General features: G+C 46.1%; 1 protein-coding gene across 1 annotated transcript; it reads right to left on the reverse strand.

Annotated features, from left to right (window-relative positions):
• Nucleotides 1-258: 258 nt before the first annotated feature.
• On the reverse strand, nt 259-13,113 carry LOC146172660 (neprilysin-11-like). The gene is made up of 3 exons (XM_084584332.1): nt 12,609-13,113; nt 9,627-10,313; nt 259-1,224 (listed from the first exon to the last, which is right to left on the reverse strand). Exons 1-3 carry the CDS (start codon nt 12,996-12,998, stop codon nt 259-261), a joined length of 2,043 nt encoding a protein of 680 aa, XP_084440458.1. The 5' UTR covers nt 12,999-13,113.
• Nucleotides 13,114-25,011: the final 11,898 nt, after the last annotated feature.

The following is a 25,011-nucleotide window of genomic DNA, read 5'->3' on the forward strand; positions in this document are numbered from 1 at the left end:
ACTAAAAGTGCTAGAAAAGCAATTTTAAAGCGCTGGAGGTACGCAATATAGGCAGGCCTCATGAAGGAGCAGCGGAAAGGGAAAGAACTTCACAAGATGCCGCTATGACGGCTTTTCACACTGATACAGATGTTAAGGCGAGCAGCACAAATTAAATATTGAGCAGAATCGCAGACGAATCTATGTAAGCAAGCTAAAGCAAAACACAAAAAGGTGGCCACATGTATTGTGTCTTCACGCACGGTTCCGGGTTTTTGTTCAGTGGAAGGTGCAACGATTCGTCGGGTTGAGTGCCGCATCTTTGGCGCATTTGAATGCACGAGCGAAACGTTCCTGGTTGGAGACAGGAAGGTTGCACCGCAGTGACATCGCGGGGTACAGTTTGGACTCAACAGCGTACCCACCTCCTGCGCAGAACTCGAAGCAGCCAGCGATGAAGAAAAGCTGTTCTTGCGTGTAGCCCCACGTGAGAGGGGCGGAGGGCAGCGTTTCAAAAGCGAGCATAGCTTTCTCGGTGCCCGCGGTGTCCGCGAATGTTTCCGACAAGGCGTTCTGGGCTTGCGTCTTGTTGCCGATGTAGTTTGCAAGTTGTTGCGTTACGCATTCGAGTCTTGCTTTGAAGTTTGTGAATGACGCATCACTCCACCACGTTGCCACTTCGCCGGTCCTGGTGAATTTGGTGAACAGCGGGTCAAACGAGTGTGACAATTCGTGGCCGAGGATCTTTCCGATTGCACCGTAGTTGACTGATCGGGGCAGGTTAGGTGAAACGGCAGGCGGGTGCATGAAGGCGGCTAATACCACCATTAGGTGCGTGAGTGGCACATAGAAGGCGTTCACAGAACTCAAATCCGCTGTATAGTCTTCGCGATGCACGGTTACACTGGGGTCTTCCTTGAGAAGCCGCTTGTGCTTCTGAGTTTGCTGATGGATCGCGGTCAGAAGCCACTTCATAAACGGCTTATCTGACACGTCTGGCAAGTAGTCGTGGAATGCCTCCAGGGCCGCGGTGGTGTTGAGGTGAGACGGAAGCGGCACGACCGATATCAGGTTGTCCACATGGTCCACGGCGCCTGCTACCGTCTTCTCATCCATCCATGATAACTTGGAAAAACTGTTCCGTGTAGCGTTTCGTACAGCCGACCAGGTGCTCTGTGTGGCTTCGACTGCAGTAGACAGCGTTAAGGAGTCCACGACCATTCGGCCCATGGCAAAAGCGGCCGCCTGCGTTTTTATAAAGATGTATCACACAGAGCCAGCTTAGGAAAATTTGCTTCGAAAGTGAACTGGACAATTTGGCATACCAGAATATAATATTTTCTTTGCTGAATAATAAAGTCGTATAATTTTACGTTGCATTAAATTACGTAAAAATGTTAACAGTTCTATGGAAAAAAAAACAACAAAAACATTAGCCTAGAAGGAATGAGCAAAAATTTCAGAGATTAATGTTACCGAGTGTGCTGTAGAAGTAGGCGGTAGTATAGTTAGAGAGGATACCGGTAAGCTGTCAAAGGAGAAGAAATATTTGATTAAGAAATGCGAAAATATTAAAGCTTCAAACCCAGCAAACCAGACATACCTTGCAGATATATCAAAGCTAATCAATAAGCGTAAAGTAGCCGATTTAAGGAAGTATAACATCGACAAAATTGAGCATGCTGTAAAGAACGGGGGAAGCCTTAAAGTGATGAAGAAGAAATTGGGCATAGGCAAAAATCCAGTGTATGATCTGAGGGACAAGGCGGGCAATGTCATCACAAATATGGACAAGATAGTCAAAGTAGCCGAGTACTACACTGATATGTACAGTAGCTAAAGTAGTCAGCAGAATAATGAGATTGGCAGTAGAAAAAAATAGACGTTCCACCACTGACGAAGAAAGAGGTTGAGAAATCTTTAGAAACTATGAAAAGGGGGAAAGCAGCTGGAGAGGATCAGGTAATTGCAGATTTGTTGAAGGACGGCGAAGATATCGTGCTAGGAAAAACTGGCTACCGTGTATGCGCAATGCCTGGTGTCATCGACGATACCGAAACCATGGAAGAACGCAAGCATTATCCTTATCCATAAGAAAGGGGACTCTAAGGACCTGGAAAAATTACAGCCCAATCAGCTTACTGTCTGTTACGTATAAGGTATTTACTAAAGTAATCGCAAATAGAACCAGGACAACCTTAGACTGCAATGAAGCAAAATAGCACAGGTTTTCGGAAAGAGTTCTCTACTATCGATCATATCCATATCATCAACCAGGTGATAGGAAAATGTTCGGCATATAACCAGCCCTTATACATAGCATTCATTGATTATGAAAAAGCATTTGACTCAGCAGAAACCTAGGTGGTCATACAGGCATTGCGAAATCAGGGCGTAGACGAACCGTACGTGAAAGTGCTGGAAGACATATATCATGGCTGTACAGCAACGGTTCTTATGCACAAAGAAAGCAACAAAATTTCCATAGAGAAAAGTGTTAGGCGAAGGAGATCTTGCCTAACACTTTTTTATTATACATTTTGTTGCTTTCTTTGTGCATAACAACCGTTGCTGTACCGCCATGATATATGTCTTTCTCCCCAGTACTATTCACAGCTTGCGCCCTGCCGGGGTGGCGCAGTGGTTAGGGCGCTCGACTACTGTGCCCAAGGACGCTGGATCGAATCCCGGCCTCGGCAGCCGCTTTTCGATGGAGGCGAAAAGCTAGGCGCCCGTGTGCTGCGCGATGTCAGGGCACGTTAAAGAACCCCAGGTGGTCGAAATTTCCGGAGTACTCCACTACGGCGTCTCTTATAGCCTGAGTCGCTTTGGGACGTTAAACCCCCAAAACCAACCAACCAACTATTCACTGCTTGCTTAGAGGAAATGTTCAGTGACATAGAATGGGAACAGTTAGGATAAGGGTAGATGGAGAATACTTCAATAATCTGTGATTTGCTAATGACATTGCCTTGCTAAGTAACTTCAGGGATGAACTGCAAAAAATAATGGATGACCTAGACAGAAAAAGAAGAAAAATAAGCTTGCAAATTAACATGCAGAAGTAATGTTCAACAGCCTCGGGAAGGAACAGGCGTTTACGTTAGATAGCAAAGCACTGGAAGTAGTAGCTGAATATGTCTGCTTAGGACAGGTAGTAACCGCAGATCCGGACCATGAAAGGGAAAAACAAACAAGGAGAATAAGATTAGCATGGAATACATTTGGCAATTACTCGCAGATTACGACTAGCAGGGTACCGATATCGCCCAAGAAGAAAGTATACAACAGTTGCATCGCACCTGTTCTCGCATATGAGTATGAAATGTGGAGGCTAATGAAACATGTTCTACTTAAGTTGAAGACAACGCTGAGGGCCATGGAACGAAAACTTGTAGAGGTAGCGTTAAGAGATAGGAAGAGTGCAGAGTGGTTCAGAGAAATAACTCCTTACTGACATTCTAGTGGAAATCAAGAATAAGAAATGGGCATGGGCAAGATATGTAGTGCGAAGAGAGGATAACCGATGGTGACTTAGCGTCGCAAACTGGATTCCAAGGGAAGGAAAGCGCAGCAGGAGGCGGCAGAAAGTTAGGTGGGTGGATGAAGTTAAGTTCGCAGGGGTCAAGCGGATGCAAGTCCAACAGGACTGGGTTAATTGTAGGAATATGGGAGAGGCGTTCGCCCTGCAGGCGGTATAGTCCAGCTGATGATGATGGTGATGATGTACAATTACATGCAGCTTTTTATTTTTTACACGTATTCTATACCAACTAGTTTCTCTTCCGCGAGTGACAGATACTGGGCCTTTTCATTCCTCTAAATCACTTAACGTAATAAATAATAATTGGTTCACAGGAAAGGAAAGACGCAGTATCTGTCACACTTGTTTCTGTGGACACCTAAAGCGCGCCGTAAGGGCAGGGAGGAAGGTGGGAGATAAAGTAGAAAGAAAGAAAGAAAGAAGAGCTGTAGTGGAGGGCTACGGAGTAATTTTGACCACCAGGAGATTAACGTGCGCTGATCTCGCAAAGCACACGGACGCCTCTCCGTTCCGCCTCCATTGAAAGGCAGCTGCCGCGGTCAGGATCGAACCCGGGTACTCCGGCACAGTAGTCGGGCGTCTTGCCACTGCACCACCCCGTCGGACACTTAACTTGCTCTAATTAAGTTTCGATGGAGGTGAAACGCCTCGCAGGGGCGGTGCAGTGGTAAGACGCCCGACTACTGTGCCGGAGTACCCGGGTTCGAACCCGACCTCGACGGCTGTGTTTCGATGGAGGCGAAACGGAGAGGCGTCCGTGTGCTGTGCGATTTCAGTGCAGGGTAAATAACCCCAGTTCAGTTCAGTCGTTCAGTCATATCGGACTCTTCGTGACCCTATGGACCATATCACGCCACGCTTTCCGGTCTCTCACTATCTTCCTAACATCACATAACTTCATCTGCAGCGCCTCGAAGATGCCATCTAACCATCGCGTTCACTGCCTACCCCTTCTCCGGCGACCCTCAACCTTTCCCAACATCAAATCTTTCTCCAGCGACTCCTCTCTTCTCATCAGATGACCAAAGTAGCTGAGCTTTAACTTTAGAATTTGACCCTCCAATGAGCAGTCAGGGTTTATGGTCGACAATATCGACTGATTTGATCTTCTGGCAGTCCAAGGAACTCTCAAGAGTCTTCGCCAGCACCACAATTCAAACGCGTCAATTCTTCGGCGGTCAGCCTTTTTCACAGTCCAACTCTCGCATCCATACATCACAACTGGAAAGACCATAGCACGAGTTATACGGATCTTGGTTGGCAGACTAATGTCTCTGCTCTTTACTAGGCGGTCAAGGCTAACCATTGCTCTCTTTCCCAGAAGTAGGCGTCTCCTAATTTCATGGCTGCAGTCTCCTTCCGAGGTAATCTTGGAGCCCAAGAAGAGAAAATCTGTCACAGTTTCGACTTCTTGTCCATTCATGCTCCAGAACTTGATAGGGCAAGACGCCATGATCTTTGTCTTTTTAATGTTCAGTTTAAGTCCAAACTTCTCACTCTCTTCTTGTACGCGCATCACAAGTCTCTTGAGTTCCACTTCACTTTCTGCCATTAAAGTGGTATCATCCGCAAATAACCCCAGGTGGTCGAAATTACTCCGTAGCCCTCCACTACGACTCCTCCTATTCTCTTCCCGCTTTCAATCACATCTTCCGCTCTTCCATTACGGCGCGGTTAAGGTGTCCAAAGAACAGGTGTGACACACATTGCGGCTTACCTTTTCTGTGGGCCAATTAATTATTTTCGCTCTAATTGCCTAATTAAACCACAACAACAATGTTGTCATTTGCACACCTTTCCTTGACGCTCTATCTTGTGGTACCATTTTTCCCCGATATGTTATGAGGGGCAACGACAAGATTTATTCATTTATTTATGGAGCTGGTTACGAGGGACAGCGGCGGCGCCGCGAAACCTAGAAACGCGCGTCAAAGAGCTGCGCTATAAAAAAAAATTGGAGACTAAAGGTTTTTTTTTTTTATGACAATTCACTTTATTGTTCACATATTGCGTAGCTTTTTCATATGGCAAAAGCCTTATCAGCCCCGTTATGGAAAAACCCTTTTCTCGTCGGTGTGATTTGTTGTGAACACATACGTGCTACCTATAAAATGCGGCACCATGAAACAGACAGCCGGCTGAGGCGAATGCGAACGGCAACGATATCCCCATCGGCATTGACGAATGAAGCAAAAATCGATAAACGCAGATGAAATAAAAAAAAATACACCTCAGCTATGGTTGGCTGCCAGGCCACGCAAGCTCGCCAGGTTTTCTCTGCTGTCTCAGATATCCTGGTTTGCTCGATTGACCAGTCGCTGGACTGCCTACGCCTGTATTTGAAACCTGTGGTTTACTACATCACGAAGCAAACCTGCGGTCGCTTGAGAATTGGTAAGGCAGTGTGTTGTTTTATGAATCTGTAATAAGAACTTTGTGTTTATGTTCTGTTTAAATAGTGGTCCATTGTTTCAACAAATTTCTTTAAAGCGATCGCTTTGCTTTGCCGCGAGGATTCCCAAACATCAAGGTTCTGGTGCGCGACCAATACCCAAACAGATGTAATAGCAGACAGAACGCTAATGCGTGTGGAAATGTTTGATACGAAATTACGGCCGATAAGTCTAATGCTTTTTGCTCTTGCACACATAAACTATGCTAAGTGGCGCTTCTGAATCTTTCGCGCCGCAATTACCCGGTATGTATACGCTAAAAAGATACCAGATTATTGGAAAGGCCATCTGACAGGCACATAAATTCCCGTGTTTACCAGGCCATACGACCGTAACCCAGTAAAGAGGATAACCGATGGTGCCTTAGGGTAAAAGACTGGATTCCAAGGAAACGAAAGCGTCGCTAGGCCGAAAGAAAGTTAGCTGGGCGGATGAGGTTAAGAAGCTCGCAGGGGTCAAGTGTATGCAGCTAGTAGAGGACCGGGTCAATTCGAAGAATATGAGACAGGCCTTCGCCCTGTGGTTGGTATAGTCAGGGTGATGATGATGATGATGATGACGACCGTCACTGCACTGGCAGGGGTATCGCGTCTAATTCGAAATCGAAGGAACACGAAAGGGATTCCGATCTCATTCATCCATCAGAAAGGCGGAGCCCGAGTTGGCAGAGCATGCCAGTTCATCTATCATGGGGTGTCCTGATGTCACCCGATCCAATGGCCAGATTCCACACGGCCATATGTTAACTGTCAACTACCGTCAGCCAGAGCTATATTCTTGATACTTTCACTCATAACGCCGACGATAACTTTCTCAAGAGCGTGGCCCTTAACGTCGCCAAACAACGCCTTTATAGAGAGGGTAAAGAGGTTCTGTTATGAAGATGCATTCGCCGAAAATGTGTAATTCTGAAACCCCACTTTTGGAATGAAACTGCGGCTGTTACGTGACACGTGAGACTTTTCTTGTATATCAGCCGTTGTTCTATCTGATTACGCGCATCGCGCTCGGGTGGCGTTGGCTTCGACCCGTAGTGCCGTCGGGAACGCACCGCTCTGCTAAGAATATGCTGTTCTATAACATTACGAAGGCCAGAGGCACAAACCTTGTGAATAAATAATATATATCATATATCATATTAAGTTCCGCAAATTAAGAGATAAATTAAAGGGAATCAGATCTTATTATCTTTACTTTGAGCTTAGAGTTGCTTTTAAAACTCTGAGCTGTTGTGGAAAAAAAAAATACAATTTTAAAGCTAACAAATTTGAAACTAGAAGTAGAGAAACTGCTTGTTTATGGCATATGAACATCCGAGAATGCACTCTCAAACCATGTTATTGATCATTTGCTTCAGTACCTGAAATGTGAATACGCAGTGAGTTCATCTACTTTATGCTTGCCCGCACTCTCTTCCGTATTTCCTAGAGATGTAAGCGACTCTAAAGTGATGTCAATTTCTTCTACACTTAAAGTTCTCCCAGCTGTGATGGTGAGTATGTGCGAATTCGAATCAATCAATATATTATCGGTATTATGCGTCGTTACCTAACCCTAATTTTTAACCCTGCTTGCTGAACGCCTCATTTTCGAAGCGAATGCAAATCCTCAATTTAACTGTTCTATTTCATCCATGTGAAAAATGGACGGCGGGAACAACGTGAAAAATATCGGCCTCTTTCTGCACTCCCTATACCTTCAAAGCGGTTAAAGAAACTTTTCCACAAACATATCTCAAGTTTTCTTCGAAAAAGAGGACTTCATCTCACCTGGACAATTTGCTTTTAGGAAGAAATTAGACTTAGCTTTACTTTAACGGAGAATTTGATGTTCCTCGGTTTGATAAGAAAAGTTCATATAGTTGGCATAGATGCAGATTTTACTGAAGCCTTTGATTGCGTTCATCTTGATACCCAATGCAAGAGCTTGAAATTTATGGTAATCGGGAACATTATTAAAAACGTATACAAATATGCTTTGACAATAAATAGCAATTTATTAGAATTGAAAACTGTTGATATGAAATAAGGCCAATGGAGCGTTTCTGCTAGTTAGTATTTTCGGCCCACTTCTATTCAATATATATATATATATATATATATATATATATATATATATATATCGGGTGAACACTCTCAAGGTTCGTATACAGACAACATAAATACCCAAGCAAGTAGCAGGGGGGACAGCGGCCGATGTAGCTCAGTTGGAAGAGCACCGGACGCGATGTTCGAAGGTCGTGGGCTCGGTTCCCACCATCGGCACGTTGTTTTTTATTCTACTTTGTGTTTAATTATCTTTCCCCTAAAACAGATTACATTACTAATCTCTGTGATTATCCAAGTAAACATTAAAAAAAAAAAGAAAGTACCATCCCCAATGCTTTCCTTGTCCTCGCCGACTGTTGGCTACTTTCCTTCATATATATATATATATATATATATATATATATATATATATTATATGATCTCTGAACGTATTCCCTATGCAGAGGATATTTGTATCCTCTTGTCAGCTTCTCATTACGAAACAGGGTAAAATGAAACGGTATGTGCTATGCAATTTCAACCTCCTGGAGTGGTGCAGTGGTAAGACGCCCGACTACTGTGCCGGAGTTCCCGGGTTCGAACCCGACCGCGGCGGCTGCGTTTCGATGGAGGCGAAACGAAGTGGCGTCCGTGTGCTGTGCGATGTCAGCGCACGTTAAAGATCCCCAGGTGGTCGAAATTACTCCGTAGCCCTCCACTACGGCTCCTCTTTCTCTCTTTCCACTTTCATTCCCACCTTCCTCCCTTCCCTTACGGCGAGGTTCGGGTGTCCACAGAGCAAGTGTGACAGTTACTGCGCCTTTCCCTTCCTGTGAACCAATTTAAGATCTTAACGTGTAGTGAAATCGCACAGCACGCCTCTACCGAAACGCAGCGGCCTGTGATCGTGTTCGAACCAGGGTACTCTGTTTCACTAGGTAGGCATCTTAACTGAGCCACGATGGTGGGGAACAAAAGAAAAAAAAAAAAGACGAGGAAAACTCGGCATATGGGGCCCACTGTGGTGACTTAGTGCTCCAGACGCCCTACTAGTGAATCTGAGTGCTCAAACCAGACCACCTGCCGCTGCGTCCCAATGGAGGGAGAACGGAGAGGCGTCCGTGTGCTATGCGATGGCAGTGCACGGTAAAGATCCCGAGATGATCGAAATTACTCCGCAGTCCTCCTCTATCAAAACTCCTTTCTCTCTTTATGCTTCCCACTGCCACTTCCCTCCCTCCCCTTACGGCGCGGTTGAGGTGGCCACGAGATGCCGCCTTTCCTTTATATAGAAGCAAATTTACAATTTACAGGTGCCCACCGAGAAGTGCGACATATATGGCGCAATTTATTCTGTGCAAACCAATTTTCAGTTTAGTTATCAGGCTACTGGATTGTATTGTTTACGGAAGACTGTCCACAATTTTCAGCGCTATAATGATTTCAATATTTCATGTCATTTGGTTGCCGAGACAACTCGTTATACATTTGGTGAGTGTGTGAAAGTTCAGTGCAATGCCTGAGTCTACCGGATAGGAATAGACGGTCGAAAAACGCTAAATTTCAATGCAAACCGGTTCTGCGCACACAGTGGCGCCACCATGCTGTACTATCACAACTCACCTCGGTGGCCAGTTCGACGCAATAGATCGGCAAGACAAGGGAAGCCAGCGGTCTCATTCGGCGAAGGCAGTCAGTCAGCGCGTACGAGGTCCCGTAGTGAAAGAATAGAAGGATGTTCCAGCCAGCAAACAAGACCAGATCCACGTACCCCGAACGCTTGGTGGTAGCAAGTGTCTCGTGTAGAACGATGCCTGTCTCGTTGGTTGTGAGCACGTCCTCGTCCGCATCGATCTGCCTATCCTGGGGTAAGTGCTTATTGATGACCTCCAGCCAGATGTCGAGCGAGGCGTGCGGCTCGGTGTGATTTGAAATGAGCTTCAGGGTGCTGTACGAGCGTATTAATCGTTTTGTTTGAAAGCTTGATGTGAGATCATTGTAAACTTTGATTATGCGCTCGATTACAGCATCTAGATCATTATTTGTGAGCGATGGCGCTACGGCTGGAATGCACCCCTTCATCACTTCGGCATCGTAATTGCTTTGTTCAGAACCTGCCAAGCCACCGAAAGATAACGACAGCCCAAAGCGTTTGTCTGTTTTCAGGTAAGGTTCCAGACGCAACAGGATCGGTGTTGGAAGACCATATTCCAGGGACATGCCCAGTAGGAAGTCCATGACGTTGAAGTCGCCGGGGAGGTTCAGTGCGGGCCAGTCAGATTTAAACTCCTTGAAGACGTCGAAGATGACCTGAAAACGACCAGTGAGTGTGTTCGTAAACGGCACCACGCATCTGTATCATTATACGAACAGGCGGCGATTATTACTATTCTGTACTGCACTGTGACCAAGTATGCTGGATCGAACCTCGGTCAAGGCTGCAGCTTTCCGATGGAGGCGAAAACCAAGGCGCCCATGTGCTGTGCGATGTCAGGGCACGTTAATGAACCGCTGGTTGTCGAAATTTCCGGTGCCTTCAGCTAAGGTTCAGTGTAATTGAGTGCTCTGAGGTTACCGTATTGTGCACAGCTGGCGAACGTGGTTCATATTTCGAATAATTAAAACCAACGGAAAAACGCAGACCGAGAGGCACACAAGACGACGCAAGCTTTATGTTTTGTACCTCTCTGTTCGTGCCTCCTTCCGCTGGTGCCATTTCTTCGAAGTTACTGAATTTGCAAGCCGCGGTCGTGATTATGATTTTCCTGCCAAGTATCAGTCATCCGGCCGTTAGAAGTTTAGGCGGTCGTTTGTTTCAGGTCATCATGCAATCCTCATGATAGCATGATAGCGGCATATTCCTGTAGAAGAGTTTGTGCACTCTACGTCTGCATCTTGCCCTAGGGTTATATATATATATATATATATATATATATATATATATATATATATATATATATATATATATATATATATATATATATATATATATATATATATATATATATATATATATATATATATATATGTCATTTTTCGTCCACCTTTACTTTTAACCAACTATTTCTGTCATAGTTGCATTTTTCCTCAGTGATAAATAAAAAATCACCTTTCAGTTCCTTTGCGCCTACGATTGTTTGCTTCCTTCGCATGCATCTCCTAACGAATCGACTTTCATATCAGTGCACATGATAAGGTCCCGTACAATCGATGCGGCCTTCTTTATTTTCTTCAGACCTATTGCATGGTGCCGCATTGTGCAATAGAAGTTCGCTTACAGCATAGCTTTGCTTACAGCTTCACCACTTAGAGTGATTGTGATTGTTTAGTATAGTCACAGCTTTCATTTGAATACTTTGGGGACCGACATCGGCCGGCTCACACGTACTCTCGAAACACACACACACACACACACACACACACACACACACACACACACACACACACACACACACACACACACACACACACACACACACACACACACACACACACACACACACACACACACACACACACACACACACACACACACACACACACACACACACACACACACACACACACACACACACACACACACACACACACACACACACACACACACACACACACACACACACACACACACACACACACACACACACACACACACACACACACGCACGCACACGCACGCACGCACGCACACGCACACGCACACAGTGTTTTGTTTGGAGTGCACAGCACAAAACAGATACCCATTTCTCTTGCCTACAATTTACTACTGTTTTCGCAAATGGCGTAGGTTACTCTCATAGCTGGCGAACGAAGTTGCGGTCGTTCTTTAAGCTATGCAGCTTGGAAATACTTTGAACTAGACACGCACAGACAGCTTTGCACTCCTATCAATAAACTGCAACGCGATAGAATTATATGTACCAACGGCAACGAGTCCCGGTGTCGTCCAAAAAAGACGTGGTAGTTCATGCCCTCGCACAGAAATTTTAAACACCCCCAACATTCCCACTCATTATGACGTCACTCGCAGAATAAAAATAAATAAAACAGTACATGCTATGCAAGTGAAAACAATCGCATACTTGCAATAATTTACTTTAGTGTGTAATTGATTTCGCTGGAAGGAAAGTTACTTTCCTGAAGGGACTCGAACATACGACGTTTGGATTAAGATCCACAATGCAACTGACTGAAGCACTAAACAAAGTTAGACTGCTCGGGAAGAAGCGGGATTCGGTTGGTATAATGCCTGACGCTCCATGGCCTTTGCGGCGAAACTCACGACGAGGCATTACTGTTGTCGAAATTCAGAACTTGTAAGTAGTCTTATGGTGCCTCCGTAAATATTCTTTTTAAATTGCTATTCTTATTACGCTCACTATCGAGATTCTTGTGGTGGAGCAAAGCATTACACGGAAATCCCTCACTGGGGAAGGCATTACCACTGCGCCCAAAAATGTTTCTAATGTTTCCCAGATGGGCACAGTTGTGAGGCTTTCCGAGCTGACACCATCGTGAACCCCTCACTGACCGGCAGCGTACAAAGCTCGATAGGTAACTGCGTTGGTAGCTGTGCGCTGTATATTAGAAATGCCGCCTTTTCACCTTTGCGTCCTGCCGACGGTCCTTGTGCACGCTGAGGCAAGCCTGATAGGCCAGAATTGCCTTTTTAACTGACGGCGAAGGATGGGTTGGCTGCTTTTCAAGTGCGTGCAGGAAGACATTCCACACTCGGGTCTGGACCAGGAATAAATTGCCACCACCTAAGTCCATGGGGTGATTTCGATCCCACCGGCCACACACGTGGTCGAAGAAGTTGTCGCATGGGTCGACGGCAGTGTCCAAGCTTGCGGCAAGCTCCGTGGCGTAGTCGAAGCAGTCCGTCGGGTGGTCACACCAGGGGAAGGCCATGAGGGACGCCTGGTCAACCGCGTACCTTGCGCCGCCATAGAGAAAGCCGAGGAGAAGGAGCAAATTGAATTTAGGGGTGCTCATCACGTACAGATGCTTCAACGTGGCAGTGAGAGTCCGTGAAAAGAGACAGGGCTGTGTAGCTGGACTTCGTGAGGCTCGAATAATGCCAAAGGCGCGCAACCGAGTACCGTACTCCTCTTCTTCCACAACAGGAAGAAGACATGGCTGCCTTAATGGAATGATCAGTTACAAATGACTGATTTTCACGTAATGGTCGCATCACTAGTAAAAATTTCAGAGGTGCACTTAAGTCGCCTAAGTGCTGAAATGCGAAAGCATTGCGAGTTCTGTGCCTAGTTTCGATATGAACTCGTTCTGCGTTTCGTCGCTTTTCTAGTGTCTAAATCGTTTATTTTGTAATTACTGCATTGTATAGTTCTAAATTTTAGGTACCTTTCAATTATTCTTTTTGTTATTTGTTTTTAGTTTTACCGTTATTTTTTATACTTTTGTCCTTACTTCCTCCGTTTTTCATTTATTCATTTTCTTTATAGCTCATTTTCATCAATTAATCTCTCCTCTGTTGTGTTCACATGACTGCGACTACAGCTAGGGGTGACGTTTTGCGGTTGTTGTTGTTGTTGTGGCTGTAGGAAGAAGGAAAAGAAAATGCACGGGGGGGCTACTGGCTCTGTAGCTGAGCCCCCTCCGCTGTCTCGTGCGGACAAAATAGAAAATAGAGAAGAAAGGAAAAGAAGAGGGAGAGAAAGCCGCGCGCCGCAACAACAGCCGTCGTCCTCCACCGAAGCAGTGGCGGCGTGCAATGACGGCCTACAACAGATAAAAATTCGGAGGCAGCAGGTCAGCCCCCGCCGCAAGCGGCGGTGACTTACCTGCCCCAACCCCATCCGTTTTGCGGACAACTTTCGCTATCAAACACGTTTTGTGGACACCTGACCCGCGCCGTAAGGAATGAGGAAAGGTGGGATCGAAAGTGTAAAAGAGATAAAGGGGTGCGCAAGTGGAAGACAAGGAGTTTTTTATTGCGAAAGCATTACTGCTAGCACTCCGAGGCTTTGGCGTGTCGTGGCGCCTCCATACATGACATTTCACGTGACCGTGTGACGTCATGCCAGACCGAAAAACGGGGGCCCAGCTCGCGCCATCGGATGGTGGCGGTGAGTCCTTACAGGTTGGTTGGTTGCACAACTTTTAATTCCAACGGAAATGGGCATCCTCTTCCCCGCCCCCGGCACACGGGCCGGGGAAGACGGGGAGTCGTGCGCCCGCGGATTAGAGGCTGGCAGGTAACCCTTGGCTTGTTGCGGCCTCTTCCGCCAGATGGACGGTCCTTATAGGAGCCGCCGCGGTGACGTCACGTCATTTGCACATGACCGCGTGACGTCACGCAAGACCGAGAGACGGGGCCCCAGCTCGCGCCGCTAGATGGTGGCGGACAGAGTCTGAGGTTACTGTACTGAAGTGGTGAAGGGTGGCAGTTCCTGGCCCTACGGGGCTGGGACGGTAGGTCAACGCCGCTTGCGGCGGGCGCTAGCCAGCCACTGATTTTTATCTGTTGTAGGTCGTCATTACACCCGCCACCTCTTCGGTGGTGGTGGACGAGGGCTGTTGTTGCGGCGCGCGTCTTTCTCTCCCTCTTCTTTTCTTTCTTATCTATTTTCTCTTCTGTCCGCACGAGGCAGCGGAGGTGGCTTAGCTGCGGAGCCAGTAGCAGGCCCGTTCATTTTCTTTTCCTTCTTCCTATAGGGAACCCAAGCTCAAGTTCCGCCGCGCGACGACAGCGCCGCATTCCTGATGTGGTGGCGAAATGTGCAGAGCAGACGCTCCGCTAGCTTCCTGTGCACGCGCGGCGATCGCGTTGCGCCTGGCGGTTATTTGGCGATACAAAAACGCTTAGGTTAGGTTAGGTTGGTTCACAGGAAGGGAAAGGCGCAGTATCTGTCACACTGGCTCTGTGAACACCTGAACCGCGCCGTAAGGGAAGGGAGGAAGGTGGGAGTGAAAGTGGAAAGAGAGAAAGGGGAGCCGTAGTGGAGGGCTACGGAGTAATTTCGACCACCTGGGATTTTTAACGTGCGCTGACATCGCACAGCACACGGACGCCACTTCGTTTCGCCTCCATCGAAACGCAGCCGCCGAGGTCGGGTTCGAACCCGGGAACTCTGATGCGAAACGGATATACTAAGTAGCATTATGTCATGGGAAGCCACAATAGTAGGCGAAGCACCAAAAGACGAGACTCATGTGTGAAACTTTGCAGATTCCTTTGGAAGCGTGTCCGCAAGACCTGTTTTCCAACCGCATGACAGCGTTCTGAGAAGTCTCGCGTTCTTTGTGGAAACGAGAGCCAATTTCCCCTTTCTTCGCAAACTCATGTTGACAGTTGACAAAGATGGCTTGGAGAGGCATAAAAAAAAAAAGTACAGTGGTCTAACACCATGCATAAAAAGTGAAGAGGATGGAAGATTATCCTGCTTTTCGCTCCGCGCGTGTCAAGGTTTGCCGATTTTCTGTGCTCTCTCCCTGCGTTGTGAGTGCTCTGAAAGCAACCAAATCAATAGATGCGACGTCTGCGAACGAGACTGATGTGTGAATGTGCCCTTAGTGTCCGCATCTGCCTTTTCATTTTTAGATTGACCAAGAAAATATCTAGGAACGAGGCCTTTTTTTTTATCGGGTGGGGGCGGCGTTGGAAAACATGCCTTGCTGAGACGCTTTTACAGATTTTCGCAAATTGGCCAATAAGTGAACCAATTATTATTATTATTATTAACGAAGATATGTCGGAAGTGCAGTACAGAAGTGATACTAGCTATGGCTCGGCTGACACTACTCGCACGGAGCACCCTATTCGCGTCACAGGGTTCGTGAGTGCAAACCAAATAGTATCATAAATGAAGCACAACCATTTAATAAGAACCTAAATAAAACACTATGTAGTACGAGCTTGGATTTCACCTGCCTTCCGAGCCAGCGAGCCGGTTATGTCGCGTGCAGTGCACGGAGCACGCATGTGCTTATGAGATTGCTAGCGTTCTTGTCTTTGAAGAAACACCTCCTTCGGACTATTTACTTATTCTTCTACTGCAAGATTTGCTTTGGTAATGTCGTAATAATAATACAAATCCGTATATAGATCGCATGCTACAGGCCAAAACGATGGTCAACGAGCGCGCCACTTTATTTCACTGTACTGATGATACTTTAGCAGCTTTTAAACATTGTGATGGCCTATAGCGATGACGAAGTGAACAGTGATAGGGATAGCACGTGATCTCGTTGCGTCATCAACCTCTTCATTAAAACGCCACCGAGGTTTGCTGATCATATGTGCTATAACGCAGTTCCAGTAATAATACACTTCATTTGGCGGCCAGCTTCAGCAGCTTGGTCAGTAAGCTATTTAGCTACAACCTGTCTGACATTTATCTGCTAAACTCTGGTTTATCGCTGGAATTCGAGATTTAAATCAATTGTTATCGGCACCTACGGTTTATGATGTCCGATATATAGGTTCTGCTAAGTTTACCAAATGCAGGCACCTTGTCATTCTAGTGAACACGTCATTTTCGCGAAAGTATTTCAAGTCCTTCGGGGCGCACGAGTCGCACCCTTATTTTGCCTCACCCGTGCAGGAGTGGAGATCATGTGTTTATACGTCTGCAGCGGACAACTGTGCAAGCCGCCAAGTGAAAATAGGAAGGTTTTAATTGATATCTTTTTTGTTCCCTGTGTATCACTTCGTCGCTTACAAAGCCCTATGCTGTAGCAGCAGCTCCCCCCCCCCCCCCCCCCCCCCCCCCCCCCCAGCTGCTTTTAGTTTCAGCACAGGTGATGCAGGAAATGGAAGCGTAGGATGATAGGATGATGCAAGCGAAGTGGTTACCCACATATGGTTGTATACTACCTGCTATGGGCGCACGTTGTTTTTACGCTATTCGTGTTAAAATAATTTTATTCACCATGCCCTCTGTCACGTCTGATAAAGAAAGCGAAAATGGGAACAGTATTCAGTTATCCTGGCGGGTGTAAATCAACGTATTATGTTACTGTCGGCAGACCCCTTGAGAGGCATATATATTGAACATTAAACTGGTATCTGGTGTGGGCATCGCTGCTCTGAAATGCAACTTTTTGAGAACGTTAACCATAACATAAAAAAGACATGTAATTCTTTTTAGTGCTGTACATGCACGACAGGAAACAAATGTAGGAAAATGAACGGCTATATGAGACAAAACGGGAGCGAACGGCACCGGCAACAAGCAAGGGATATAGCAATTTTTTTTTAGGTTTGGTTTGGTTTGGTTTGTGGGGTTTAACGTCCCAAAGCAACTCAGGCTATGAGAGACGCCGTAGTGGAGGACTCCGGAAATTTCGACCACCTGGGGTTCTTTAACGTGCACTGACAACGCACAGCACACGGGCGCCTTGCTTTTCGCCTCCATCGAAAAGCTGCCGCCGAGGCCGGGACTCGATCCCGCGTCCTTGGGAACAGTAGTCGAGCGCCGTAACCACTGCGCCACCCCGGCGGGGTAATTTTTTTTTTTTTTTAGTTGATCAGTGTTAAATATTATCAGTATAACAAAATAACCGAATAAATAGTAGAAAATTAACAGTGGCTGATGGCTCCGTTTATACGTACCTCGTGCATGGCACATTATAGACGTATTCCGAAATTGGCACTGATTGACAGGGAGTAAGATAACTCGTACTCAATTATCTGTATCATGCATTCCAACTGAAATATTTCACTCGTTTTAACTCTACACCATAATTTTCTTACAAGATTTCGCAGTTTACATCGCACTTCTGGGATGTACAGACTACAAAGAATAAAAATACCCAGCATCAAACGGCCCAGAGAAAGATATCGTTGTTTGAGGAATATCACACTGGCAAAATGTGGATTCTATGCTGCTTTGTGCAGATGAGAATGTCGTTAGGGCGAATAAAGTTATGTGACTAATACTATTTAGTATTAGTCAAGGAGCACGGATTTCGCCTATATTGCGCAGAAGTTTTCGTGGCTATGCAGCCAAATCTACAGAGCCAAAACGCATCAGCTCACTGCGCAGCAGAATATAGTCCCTTGATAAATTACGCGTATTGTGCTCTGGAATATTATATCATTACAAAAAGGCTTATGCTTTTATTACATCAATATTGTGTTACAATATTCGCAACTTTCACGTACAGTGCCGCCGCCACGCGGCCGCTTCCGGTACCGCCCTTGGGGGGATACTCGGAGAACGGCTCGTGCTCCTCCAGCTTAATTGCTGCTGCGCCTCCCGCGAAAATTCTTTGCGTGGAGCTCGGTACTGCAGCTCCTGTAGTGTGTAACTGCTTTTCGAGTTGAATTTGGCTCGCAGCCATGACAATAGATTATTAATATAACTTGTATTTTGGTGTGTGGGGCACATAGTAGGAGGGGAAAACATAAAAGCAGCTCGAATCTTCCATACACCGATGTGTTCTGACTGCACGGTAAAAGGCGGGATAAACTTGCACATGTTATCTCCAGATTATATGTCCCGGAAGGAGAGGATAATTAAGTTAAGATCTTGGTAAGATCAAGTCGGTTACTTTATCGTGAAAAGCATCGTGATAAATCCTGGTCGACGAAGAAACACCCCCTTAGTGGCAGTATGAGCGGCGTAGCTATCTCATTTCTGGGATTATGCGTGAGTCTCGTTTTTCCTTGCCACTCTAAACTCTGAGCAGAACCAAGTTTCGCAAAAAAAAAAAAAAAAAAAGACTGCGACTAAAGCTATGACGGTTTTCGGTGCGCATTTCTGATGTGAGAAGTTAGACTGGCGTAAGTTGCGAGCCATACGTAATAACATTTTTGACTGCCGACCATTTCATGGCCCACACATGTTCGAGAAGTTAAGAATGTTTGTTTCCTACCCGGCTGAGTGAATACAGTGTTTGCAATCAGCAGCTGCCAGATGAACGCTAAATTAGAAGCTTATATTGAACGTTACGGAGCATACACTCACAGTCCATATTCGGACTGTTCTCAAAGCCGGCGCTCTAGCTGCCTTGCTTTTCAAGTAGCTGTTCCCGAAAAAAACGTTTGTGTCAGCACTAGGTCGTCACTTGCGAAAGTCAAAATCACTGCCTATCAGAGGTGCTGCAAAGAAAAAAGAAAAACAGGTTGGTTAAAGCGATCACAGTAGACCATCATTATTACCTTGTAGTGATGTTTCCTTGTGCCCAGACAAAGTAGTGCGTATTTCGATGCGACGGCGTATATTTTGAAGTGAAGGAAAAAATTTGCCCACATAAAATGCGGGGTTGGCCACTCGGCATACATGTGCTACGCGCGTGAATACGCAGCACGACTTCTTGAAATGCTGCAGTTCGCGAGTGCCCGTGATCCCTGGATAAAAGTTGAAAGTTTTATCTATATTCATGTTTATTCTGTCCCCGTCGAACGTTTCTCTGCAGCACTTAGTGGCGCGATTAGAGTCGCCTGGGAACCTGTCGTACTTGCGCACAACACAGTCAGCATGTAGGATGTTTCACGTACCTGACCCGCCACACTTGAGGGGTCCTTTGTATCGCACCCCTGCAACGCATGCTCACAAAAGGCTTGCATACGCTGACTGACAATACCGTGCATACCTTCGCACCCCAGAACACTCGCGCGAATATTTTAATGCAGCTTCAGGAAACGTAGCCCAGTGGCCCAGCACAATACACTTGAAGCCTGACAGCCGGATCCCCTCAAGGGCAGCCATATTGGATTTCCAGTGGCGCCGCCTATAGCCCGTGAAAGTTGCGAATAGGCCAAGACAACGCTAGTGTAGTGCATTTTAATATCAGTACATGACAACATGCAAACTTAGTGGGTGGGTGGGTGGGTGGATGGATAAATGGATGGATGGATGGATGGATGGATGGATGGATGGATGGATGGATGGATGGATGGATGGATGGATGGATGGATGGATGGATGGATGGATGGATGGATGGATGGATGGATGGATGGACGGACGGACGGACGGACGGACGGACGGATGGACGGATGAATAGACGGATGGATAGACGGATGGATAGACGGATGGATGGATGGATGGACGGACGGACGGACGGACGGACGGACGGACGGACGGGTGGATGGGTGGGTGGATGGGTGGATGGGGATGGATGGATGGATGGATGGATGGATGGATGGATGGATGGATGGATGGATGGATGGATGGATGGATGGATGGATGGATGGATGGATGGATGGTATGCGAATCCTTCGTTTTCCCATACCCCCAGATATTTATATTCTGCTACTCTAGGTATTTCATGGCCTTGTATTTTAAGACCCTGATCAGTTGAGCCGTTGAAAATCATCCGACCCGACTTAACTGCGCTGAAACTGAAGCCTAGAGCGTCCCCTTCGTCTCCGCAATACTTAACTAGAGTTTATAATTCTTCCAGACTCTCAGCTAGCAGCACAATATCGTCTGCATACATCAAACCAGGGAGGCGCTGCTCTACCGCCTTTCCACCTAACCTATATGACAGGTTAAAACCTAGGTTACTCTCTTGTATCCTCCTTTCCAGGTTTATCATATAAAGCATGAACAGCACCGGTGATAGAGGACAGCCTTGTTTTAATCCTTTGCATAATTTGACATCTTCCGTACTTCTTATCCCTTCCCACATAATTTCTACTTTGTTATCCCGGTATACTTCCTGTAGGAACTCTATTATCTCATAACCGATACCTTCTTCTTTTAATATGTTCCACAGGAGTTCCCTAATTACGTTGTCGTACGCCCCATTTATGCCCAGGAAGGCCAAATACAAAGGTCTATTTTCCATTCTAGAAATTTCGAGGTATTGGGTAAGCACGAACAGGCTATCATCTAAGCGCCTACCATTTCTAAAGCCGTTCTGAAGTTCTCCGAGTATCTTGTTACTTTCTACCCATGCTTGCACCTTTAATTTCACCGCCTGCATGGCTAACCTGTACATAACAGATGTTATGGTAATCGGCCTGTAGGATTTTATGTGTATCCTGTCTCCTTCCCCTTTATAAATCAAATTCATTTTACTCTGCCGCCAGCTGTCCGGAATTTGCTTATTCGTTATGACTGTTTCCAGAGCTTTTAACAACGTTTCCTTACTTTTTGGACCGAGTTCATTAATCAGTTTGATCGGAATTCCATCTATTCCTGTAGATGTGTTTTTAGGAATATTTTTTTCTGCCTTTTTCCAGTTTAGATTGGTCAGTTCTAAGCTGATTTGTATTCTGCTACCTTGTGTTGCTTCCCGATTTGCGGAGATTACCCTATCGTCGCTCTTAAATGACTCGGCTATAACTGATGTAATGTAGTTCACTGCGTTGTCTCCCTTTAAACAATTTCCCTCGTTATCTTGAATCCGATCCTGCTTTCTTTGATTCTTCTTCCCTAGCCAGCTTATGTGGTTTCAGAATTTTCTTGCTCCGCCTTTAGAGGCATCGTGTATGTCAGCCATCCAGCGATCGGTGGACTGCCTTATTTTACTTTGGACGAGGGCCAGCACCTGAAGTTTCTTTTGTCGATATGATTCCCATTTTTGGTCGATTTCCTCCTGAGATACCTATGCTTTCTTTGCCATTCGGTGTTCCCTTGAAGCAGTCCGTCGTTGTTCAATAGCTTCCCTGATTTCCTTATTCCACCAGCTCCGTGGCTTCTTTCCATTCCAGCGGTTTGCTACTTTAACCTCCTGAATTTTCCTCCTTATGAGTAGTTCTACCTGTTCATAATCCCAGTCTTCCATGGGGCTTTTCTCTATTGCTTCCTCTATGTCTGCTGCTATCTGCGCTATTTGATCGTCGTTTAATTTTGCGTTTACGTTTTGTCTAAGTTCCATTTCTATTTTCATCAAGGCCCCATCTGCAGACTAATACGTTTATGATCACTGCCCAGACTACACTCCCCTTCTTCGTCTATTTCCATTTTTCTGACCTTGCTATAAATTTCCTGCGACATTAGACAATAGTCTATGGTCGTCTGCCTGTTGCGGAATTCCCACGTGATTTGGCCTTCACATTTTGTTTCTCTATATACTATAACTAGATCGTGTCGCTCACAGGAATCTAGCATTAGCTTCCCGTTACAATCCATGTATCCATCCAGATCGTCGATGCGCCGTTCATGTCCCCCAGTAGAATAATATTGGCCCCGTTTCCAAACTGGCCTATATCGTCACTGAGACATTCAACAAGATCCTTGTTTTCTTGCCTGCATTGATGTCCTGTTCCTAAATAAACTACCCCTAGGCATGTCCTTATGCCGGCAATTGTTCCGGAAACCCAGATATGTTCTTTACAAGATGATTTAATTCTTTGCCAATTTGTTCCCTCGTGTATCAACATACCTACCCCTCCACCCTTTTTTTCCGTTCTCGTTCTGTTGCACCCTTCCCAGACGTAGCCCTCTATAAACGGCGGATCGTCTAGATCCCTGAGATGAGTCTCGCAAAGAGCGTACACACCTATTTTGTCATCCTTCAACTGCTGCTCTATCTCTAGCCATTTCGCTCTTTTTCTACCTCCTTGCATGTTTGTGTAGCTCATCCTAGTGCTAAATTTCTTTTTTGTACTTTTCTTTCTCGACCTACTCTTTGCCATTTTGGGGGGCTCAGCCTCCATTATTACACTTTGTTCTGCTTCACTTCTAACTACCTCTGTGCACGGAGTCCTCGCGGACCCCCTAAAAAAGCTACAGCCCTGCCTGCCAGGCGCCAGCCGATCTCTGCTCCCACCCTTCTGTTGAAATGAATGCCATCTCGCTGAAAAGCCCTACCAAAACCTGCTTTGTGTACCTCCCTGTTTACCTCAACCACTTCGAAACGCTTCTCCAGGCTTAACTTTCTTATGTCCTGATTAACTGTCACCACGTCCTTTTCCAGCTTTCCGTTCAATCCTAGCACATCTGGTACTGTGCATACAACTATCTGCGTCTGCTGTGCTATCTCCATGATCTCGTCAACTCCCTTAGCTAAACTTTCCACCACTCCTGCAGCGTCACCATTTAGGACATGGTTTAGCCCCGCGGCTACTATTACCATACTGCGCTCTGCGGAATTCTTCAACAGCCTATTTTTACTCTCTTTTAGCACTGCCCTCATTGTCCTCCCTAGGAAGGCTCCAACCAACACTCTCTTATCACCCCTAACACGTTCCAAGATATCTCGCTTGCACCTGATGCTAGAATCTCCGGCGACAAGCACCTGGGCCTTCTCTCTCCCTCTCCCAAATGTTGGCTCCTGCTTTCGGTTATCTGTGCCCTTATCATTGGGATTTTCATTCTTCCTTACTTCTCCCTTTTTTTCCGGCTTCTTAGCTGCTTCTAAATAACTCTGACGGTTCGGATCCGCCTGACCTACTTTGCTTATGCATTCCATGCGAGTGCTGGCCCCAGCCACGTGGCCCGCACTGGAATGTTCGTCCTCGTTGGTTCCAAGGATAAAGTCGGCCCTTTTTTTTTTCAATTTGAGGAAGCTGTTCAAGCAGTTTCTGATTTTCCGCCCTTAACAAACGTACTTCATTTTCTAAATCATCCACACGAGTCACTAAACTGCCCCTTTCTTGATCAAATCTATCTAGACGCGCACTCAGTACGCAACACCGACACAAAAAGTCGCTGCCTTCCGCTTCACCTACAGAGTCAAAATGCGTTTCCTTGAAATTAACCTGCGCCTCACACTGAGTACACTTTACCTTCTTTTGATTGCACATCTTAAGCGCTCATCGACTGAGCTATATCTATTACGAATTCTCAAACTATACAAATTGCCAAAAGAAGACACAAGAAATGACTAGCAAACACGCGTTAAAACCAATTCTGCGAATGCCAATAGCCTAGAAAAAAAAAGTATTTATCTAAACAAGATAGTTAAAGAATGAACGCCAAGAAAACCTAGCTGCCGGCACGAAAAACCAGGCCTCTAGGACCAAGAGCTAAAATCTATTCTTTAGGCTGCACCTAACCTAACTAGCTGAAAACGAAATAAAGTTAATAAAAGAAAGAACTCATCTATTTGACGCTTCGGAAGCTCCCGCTGTCGCCAGTCCGTCCGTTTCCGGTAGCCACGTGCAATCGGAGGAGCGATGGAACACGCGTCCGCACCACACGGCTGTCAACTGTGGATGGATGGATGGATGGAATATAGGAGCGTCCCCTTTGAAACGGGGTGGTAGCAGTAGCTATCATGCTCATTTTTCTCCCAATATATTAATTATTGATTTAGAATGGTTAACTAAACCATCATTCTATTTATTAAATTTTGTTCCTACATTACTAACATTATGTCACTTCTCTGCTTTTAAGCCACCAATCTTCCAGTCGTTTTTTGCTAGTTTCCACCGCCGGTTTATTCACCCGGCTACTGTTATCTCTAAACCCCAGAGCTTCAGGAAGAGTGATTGCGCCTGCCCCAACTTCCGGATGGATACCATTACTGTGCAAACTAAAGTCCCTTGATAAAACGAGGGACTCTAGTGCAAACGGGATGGCTGCGCCATCTGCCGGAAATCTCCCGAAGCGTACGTCGGCTGCTGCGGCTATAGGTCCGTTCGATTCAGCTGCACTCTCTGCACCAGTTCCGTAAAGTTCTGCGGCGGTGCCGCAAGCGTGCAGCGCCAGTTCCAGCAGTTCATGTGCAGCATCGGCACCGGCTACTTCCAAACGAATGGTAGAGTGCAGGTCGGGCCGTCTGCTAGCCTTGGCGTCGCCAACAATATGCGGTCGGCTGTGTGTAACTCGCGTCAGCCGACGCCGACATCCCGGTTAACTTGATGAATTTTCAAATAGCTCATGACAACGAAGTTTTGCCGTTATACAGCCGCGATGCGTTTGGCCTGTGCGTGGTAATAAACGGTGAAAAGACCCGGTCGATGTTAATTATTGCACTTGTCAAAGAGAACACGATCGAGTTCGTAAAGGAAACGGCTACGCATACTCACAAGAAATTGGCACACGCATGCGATTATATACTTCAATCATGACCACGTGCGCTTCGATATCGCCCTGCCGTAAAAGGTGCATGTACGTTGAACAATTTAATTAACACGTACTTA

This window comes from Amblyomma maculatum, chromosome 11 (genome assembly GCF_055883805.1).
Source record: "Amblyomma maculatum isolate TAMU_Amacu chromosome 11, ASM5588380v1, whole genome shotgun sequence".
Taxonomy (NCBI): domain Eukaryota; kingdom Metazoa; phylum Arthropoda; class Arachnida; order Ixodida; family Ixodidae; genus Amblyomma; species Amblyomma maculatum.